The sequence below is a fragment of the Sinocyclocheilus grahami genome, unplaced genomic scaffold (assembly GCF_001515645.1).
Source record: "Sinocyclocheilus grahami isolate Dianchi unplaced genomic scaffold, SAMN03320097.WGS_v1.1 scaffold1075.1, whole genome shotgun sequence".
NCBI classification, from domain to species: Eukaryota; Metazoa; Chordata; class Actinopteri; order Cypriniformes; family Cyprinidae; genus Sinocyclocheilus; species Sinocyclocheilus grahami.
This window is the reverse complement of record NW_015506254.1, coordinates 383364-390764: the sequence shown is the minus strand read 5'-3', so window position 1 is coordinate 390764 and position 7401 is coordinate 383364. Positions and strand designations below refer to the sequence as shown.

General features: G+C 38.0%; 1 protein-coding gene across 1 annotated transcript in view; it reads right to left on the bottom strand.

The window, feature by feature from the left end:
* LOC107566429 (uncharacterized) overlaps positions 1 to 2826 on the bottom strand; it is a 12647-nt gene extending 9821 nt beyond the window's left edge. Inside the window, exons 1-3 of the mRNA XM_016251888.1 lie at positions 2532 to 2826; positions 2234 to 2244; positions 1883 to 2147 (exon numbers count right to left, since the gene is read on the bottom strand). Coding sequence (XP_016107374.1) covers positions 1883 to 2147; positions 2234 to 2244; positions 2532 to 2826 — 571 coding nt within the window. The remainder of the gene's footprint in view (positions 1 to 1882; positions 2148 to 2233; positions 2245 to 2531) is intronic.
* Positions 2827 to 7401: the final 4575 nt, after the last annotated feature.

Genomic DNA, 7401 nt, shown 5'->3' with positions numbered 1-7401 from the left:
AAAATGGGCTGCACACATCTGAATATTTGGGTTGAAGTGTTCTGGAACAGTGTTGTAAATACAACTTAACCACTGATTTCTAGTCGTGTCCTCTTTTGGAAGGCCAAACAAAGTAGTTTCGCTTTCACAACGAAACACACAGCGTCACACACGGCGGGCTTGAGTGAGCGGAGGCTGGCGGGCTAGAGTGGATTCAACGAAGGAGCGTCCGGCAGGCATGCGGAAACTACATGTGACGACCCCGGGCTGGACTCCGCTTCGTCCACAGTGAAAGCCGATCCGGCGATCGACAGCGCAAAGTTGATGTATTTCCTCAGCGACCAGCACGGATCAGCTCCAGGCATGACGAAGCGATATCGTCCTCTTTTGGAAGACCAAACAAAATAGTTTCGCTTTCACAATGAAACACACAGTGTCTTCACGACATGGCGGCGGCGGCAACAACAATACTACAGCGAGAATAAAAGTTATGTCTTCTTTCTTTGCGTGAACATTTGGGCGGCGTTATGCAAATCTTCCCACATCATGACGTAGACGTGAGGGCGTGTTAGAACGAGCCGTTTTAGGTAGGCGTGGTTGACTCTTAACTTTTATAAAGAATATCTCTTTGGATTTGAGACTTTAGTCTTTGCAACTTTACAGATCTTCTTTATGCACCAAGAGCTGGTAACACTCCAAAGAGAAAGGAGAGTCATATGACCCCTTTAAGACAGTGGCTTGCCGCCACCTATTGGTAATTTTAGTTTCGCGTTTAAAAGTATCATTCTACTTTTTCACTTGTATTTCTATATCGCTGTTTTTATATTTAAAACATTAATCTCATAACATTATTTATGCAATTTGTAAGTGCAGTGTAAATGCATGTACAAGTGCTGGAAAAAAAGTGTATAAAACCCTGCATGTTTAATTAGGCTTATACTTGGCCTTTTTTTTCAATCATTTTTTTTCAATCCATGTTTTTTTAGTCAATGTAAATTTATATATATATATTGGGACAAATCGTCCCTTAATCGCCACCCTTTGCCAGGCTCCCGCCAGGAGTCAGTAGCCCCTCACTGCAGAACAAAGACCCAGGGGGCGGGGTTGGATCCACACCTTGGACATGGTAGGTTTAGGGGTGGATATGGGTGGGTTTAGGGATCAGGGGGTGGAGACGGGTAGGTTTAGGTATATGTAAGGTGGGAGGAGTTGGATCTGGATCCAACCTCACCCCCTGGATCTTGTGTTCTGCAGTGAGGACCATCTCCCAGGAGTGGGTGCGTGAGAGAGGAGGGGCGCTGAAATAGCCAGGGCTGGCGGCGTGTGATGAAGCACACCTGAACCGAATGGAGCCTCATCACCGCCGCTGTTTAAATGCCGAGCGCGCCTCTCCTCGGGAGACCTGGTGTCCTCGTGGGTCGCGGAAGGGAGCGATAAGGGATCTTCGTGCCGCCGAAGATGTGAGCGCGAGAACCGCACCCGTTACACGGCCGTCGGGCCAGGATTCCGGGCCGTCTAGTCCCTTCAAGCGTCGTGAGCAGAGGATGAATAAGCCGCTGAAAGAAGCCGCCGCACCTCGCGCCCCGGACCGGAGGAGTGCGTGCGGCCGCCGGACTCCGCCCCTTACCTCGACCCTTCCTTCCCGAACACCGCTCCACCTTCACGAACCCCGCAGCACGACGAGGACACCAGATCCCCTCTTTATTTTGAACACAATTTCCCCTTTGGACACCTTATTCCCTGTTTGTTATTTTTATGTTAATAAAAGCCTCTCCGACGCCACACCCATTTTGGCCATTTTGACACATATGGATGTCTCTGGGCTAAGCCCGGATATCAACTCACCCCTGAATATCACTGCAAAAATATCACTAAACACATTATTGATGTGATTTGAATGTACCACATGTTTTTAAACATAACGACTCACCACGAACAAAAACACTAAAGTGCTTCATGATGCTGATCCGGTCACTGATGATCTCTAGTTGATAAAGTCCAGAGTGTGCGTTTCTGATGTTCATGATGGTCAGAGATCCAGTCTGATTGTCCAGCTTCAGTCTGTCTCTGAATCTCTCAGTACCGACATTACACTGAACATCTGTACAGATATAAGTCTGATCTCCATTGATTTGTGCGATGCGAGTGTCATTAAAATACCATTTAATCTTTTTTTTTTTTTTTTTTTAACATTAGTGTATAGAATGACTGAATCTCCCTCCATCGCATATGCTGACACTTCATCTGTACCAACACCAGATGAACCTGAAGAAGAAATGAACAGTTCATTATACACCAAACAAAATGATACAACAGGAAAGTGCTGTGATAATTTAATAACAGATCATATAGACTGTGGGTAGGTTAATATGTTTGGATTCATAACATAACACATGCCAACGAACAGCAGAAAACATTGATTTACACATTCACTCATCAAACATACATGAGTCTCATGGATGAACTTATGCTTAATAACTTCTCTGACTACTAGTGGATCGACCTACGAGATCAAAGATGTATATATTTAATGAGCACTAAATTATACTCACTTGCAACAGTAAAACTGAATTTCTTCATGATGCTGATTCTGCTGCTGATGATCTGTAGTTTATAAAGTCCAGCATCTGAGGTCCTGGTGTTTGTGATGGTCAGAGATCCAGTCTGTTTGTCCAGCTTCAACCTGCCTCTGAATCTCTCATCACCACGTTTACACTGAACATCTGTGCAGGTCTTACTCTGATCTACACTGATTTGAGCTATTCGAATGTCATTAAAATACCATTTAATTTTTTCTTGTTGGTTTGTTTTAACACCAGTCTGTAGAGTGACTGAATCTCCCTCCATCACTGACACTTCAACTTTATCAACACCAGGAAACCTAAAGAAGAAATGAACAGTTCCTTATGAGTGAAAAACAAAATTATACAACAGGAAAGCGCCATGAAAAGTTTTTTTTTTCTTCAGATCATAAAGACTGTGAGTAAAGCAATATAAATGGATTTATAATGTAAACAGGGGTGTGCAATATGTGTCGTCTACGATAATATTGTGATGCGAGGTATGCGAGCTGACATTATCAAGCACTTTGCAAAAAAATTGTTTTTGTCTAGTTAAGCACTATCACACGAGCAAGAGTGCTGTTTTCTCAAATATTAGCATAATTGCAAATTTGATCATTTATACAGTTCAATAAACAGTTTGATATTATGTCATTGATATTATGAGTTACATTTTAGACACAATATTGTCATTATGTTTTGCTCTATTTTTCCATTGAAAACAATTCCAAACAAAGAGCCTTCTTGCTGTTGGCTGAATAGAAGTCAAATGTTAATTTCATTACTCTAATTAAAGGGGTCATATGATGCTGCTAAAAATAACTGTATTTTGTGTATTTGGTGTAATGAAATATGTTTATGCGGTTTAAAGGTTAAAAAAACACATTATTTTCCACATACTGTACATTATTGTTTCTCCTCTATGCCCCGCCTTTCTGAAACGCATTGATTTTTACAAAGCTCATCAGTCTGAAAAAGCGAGGTGTGCTGTGATTGGCCAGCTATCCAGTGCATTGTGATTGGCCGAATACCTCAAGCGTGTGACGGAAATGTTAAGCCCCTTGCCATATTGTGATGATGCCATATCAGCATGGCGGTGGAAACAACAAAACTACAGCGAGAATAAAAGTAAAATAAAATAGAACGAGCCGTTTTAGGTAGGCGTGGCTGACTCTTACCTTTTATAAAGAATATCTCTTTGGATTTGAGACTTTAGTCTTTGCAACTTTCCAGATCTTCTTTATGCACCAAGAGCTTGTAACACTCCAAAGAGAAAGGAAAAATTGCATCATATGACCCCTTTAAGAAATACAACAGTTTGGATTAGAGAACATTTAATTATGTGAAAAGAACATTAGACTATGTGGAAAAAGCTGCTGCACACTGCAATAGACACTGAATGATACTTAATTAATATGTCAAATGTTTGTAAAGTCATGTAGCCTATACACTCATGAACCTTTAATGCTTAAAGCTTTACCTGATTGAATAATGTTTTTATACTTAATTTTTAGCTTTTTTTTTTCTTCTTTTGCCTGTGGGATACCATGAAAATGTATATTAGTTCAATAATTTACCGTTCTGCCAGTATTTACCTTTGATATTATTAGTAATGAAGAATTAAATTGACGTATTGACTCGGAAGTATGCGGACGTCTTTTTGTCGGGTGATGTTGCCATGGTGAATCATAATTTCGGAGCTTCATTAATCATAACTTTTCATAGTCGTAGTGCACGTGCTCAGTCATCCTACTCAGAGTCGATTGAATTAACTCAATTCAGCCGTTCTGAACCCGAAAACTCAGAGTTTCCCATCTAAGGGTAAGTCAACTCAGAGTTCAAGTTCCAACTCAGAGTTGGTTGAACCTCCTTATTGAAACGGGCCCCAGTTGTGTGTCTCCATGCAACACACAGCGGTGTTTTGAATACTGAATGAACGTTTTGAATGAATCAGGTAACTCAATGATTCAGTAAACCATTAAAAAAGACAGTCACTTGCTTCATTCCTGAATGAATGAGCCATTTGAACAAATCATTTGAATGAATAACTCAATGGCTTGTTTATTAAGACAGTGACTTGCCACCATCTACTAAGTTCATTTTTATATTTGAAAGTATCATTTAATTTTTCCATTATTTCATTTCAGATAATTATATTCAAAATGTTATATATAAAACATTATTCATACAATTGTAATCACAGTGTAAATGCCTTCATGCCACATCTGGAGAGCAAAATTTGAGTTCCTGACATTGATTTCATATATTAAATCAGATTTCCTAAATGAAACACTTGAAAGGTTGAGTTTTGATGATAAATCAGACCAAAGTATTATCCATATAAAGCCACTGGTCCAATCAAACAGCATTTGTTGTTTCCAGGATGGACTCGAATGGCAAGGAACATAAAACCTCTTTGGGGATTATGTACAGATCAGCTTAGCTGAATCAATAAAACATTTTACAAGCAACTTAATGAATATGCTGGCTATCAATTGAATGTTATAATATATGCCTAAAATATTTAGGTGTGAAAATAACTAATGACCTAATTTGATTGTATGAGGACAATCTTGATTAAATTAACTAGAACATGAAAACAGACTTTGAAAGTGATTTACCTGCCCTATACTGACTTCGAGAGAGTAAAAGGAGGGGGGATTAACCTTTTACTGTCTGTCTCATTTAATTCAATCCCTTTAAGTGGAAATACTTCAGTAGCAATTTCTTAAATAAAATAAATTCCTATTTAATGTCATTCCAAAAATAATCAAATTAATGATGTCATTTAAATGTACATGACTTGCTTTTAAAAGCAATTACTTACCACGAATAACAGAGTAGGATCCTCCACCGCCACGGTTTTTGCTGGGGATCCATACATCATAAAGCCCAGAATCTGTGGTTCTGATGTTTCTGATGGTCAGAGATCCAGTCTGATGATCCACTTTCAGTCTGTCTCTGAATCTCTCTTTACGATTATCACACCAAACATCTGTACAGATCTTACTGGGATCTCCAGTGATTTCAGCGAGGGGAATGTTATTAAAATGCCATATAATGTTTTCTTGTTGGTTTATTTCCATAAGATATTGTAAATATATATTGGATATTTACAATATCTATCTATACATGAAAACAAATTCCTCGTATGTGTAAACATACCTGGCAATAAAAACTCATTCTGATTCTGATTCATTCTAAAGTGACTGCATCTCCCTCCATCACAGAGACTGATCCTCCATCTGTGCCAACATCAGACATGCCTGCAGAAGAAATGAACAGTTCATCACGGGCCGAACAAAAACACACAGAACACGTTTATGTGCATTGTTCGTTTTTATCGTTGACCAGAAAAGAAACTGTAAAAAAATAAATGTCTTACAATGGTCAAGTAAAATACAGATATTAAATCAGTCATTCTTGAGACATGGGACAAAACAGGTTCAGCAAGGGTAACTGCTATTAGGTTTAAAAATAAAAATATTTTCCATTTTAAATGTCATGAGGGATTAATAATAGAATGTATTTAACACAATTATCACCTTCAATTTAATTTTCTCATTATTATACCAAATCTATGTTTCTTAATGTCCTCTCACTACATCTAAAACAGTGTGTCCACAGAGAAGGGTTCAATAATTCATATGCAATAAAATGGATACAAATGTTTTTTTTAATGACGAAAAAGAGCTTGTTTTATCAAAAGCAACACTTAATAATATCTCCTATCAAACAAGGCTGTTTTTAATGACACGTGCATGTTTAATAAGATTTTAAAGTTGCGTCCCCACTTTTTGTCAACACCGTCAGACATTCAATAAGATGTAATAAAATCAGGGAATATCAGGGGCAGCTGTCACTCTAAAGGACCCCCTTGCCACAGTTCACCTCTGCAGAGTACATCAGTGTCAGACAGGCTCTGCTAAGTTTTATAGTTTTAGAATATTGTAAATCCTAATGTTAATATTTCCTGTGTCACAGCCATGATATGTCAACACCATCTTCCAATTTCTGAGGAAATTATTGGAAATATTTCGATCATTGTATTCTCCTGAAGCAGGTTCCATTAGCATCTAGCATCAACAGAAAAAAATAAAATGGCTACTACATGAACTCCACTGGTTTTGTGAGAGAAATGCCAAATTTGTCAACACCGTCGGATGTCACCATCATAAGATTTTGTGTTCCAGTGATATATCAAAATACTTCAATGTGACTCTTGAATAAAAGCTTTATAAACAATAACATACTCACTGTTTGTTGTGTTTGTTTTAATACAGTAATTGACTGATTCAATGTATGAGATAGTTAAAATGACTACAAATTCAGGTTTTCGTCCCCTCCGTCAGATGTGTCGCCTCCGTCAGTTGAATATTTTGATAATATTTCATTATGATATTTTATATTTGTTGTGGAATTGTTGGTCACATGTGAAAGTTTAATCTGTCTGCTAACACCAGAATGTGTTTTGAAATGTTAAAAACATCTTGTATGCTGTTAAAGATAGTTGCAATTATATTACACAATCCAAGGTAAAAAAGCACATTTTGTTTGGTTGTATCAAAGCATAGCTCAGTAGCTTAGTACATATAAGATACACAAACGTAGTTTCATTTGTCTGAGTACAAGGTTTTATTTTTTTCAACGTTGCACCCTGTTTTGTCTCACTTCTCAAGAATTTTTTTATATATATTTTAAAATGTAATTTATACCGGTGTTGGCAAAGGTAAATTTTCAGCAGCCACAACTCCAGTCTTCAGTGTCACATGATACTTCAGAAATCAGATGAGACCCTTGTCTTAATTTTTTTTAAGGATTATTTGATTAAACATGGTCAACAGAACAGAATTTATTTGAA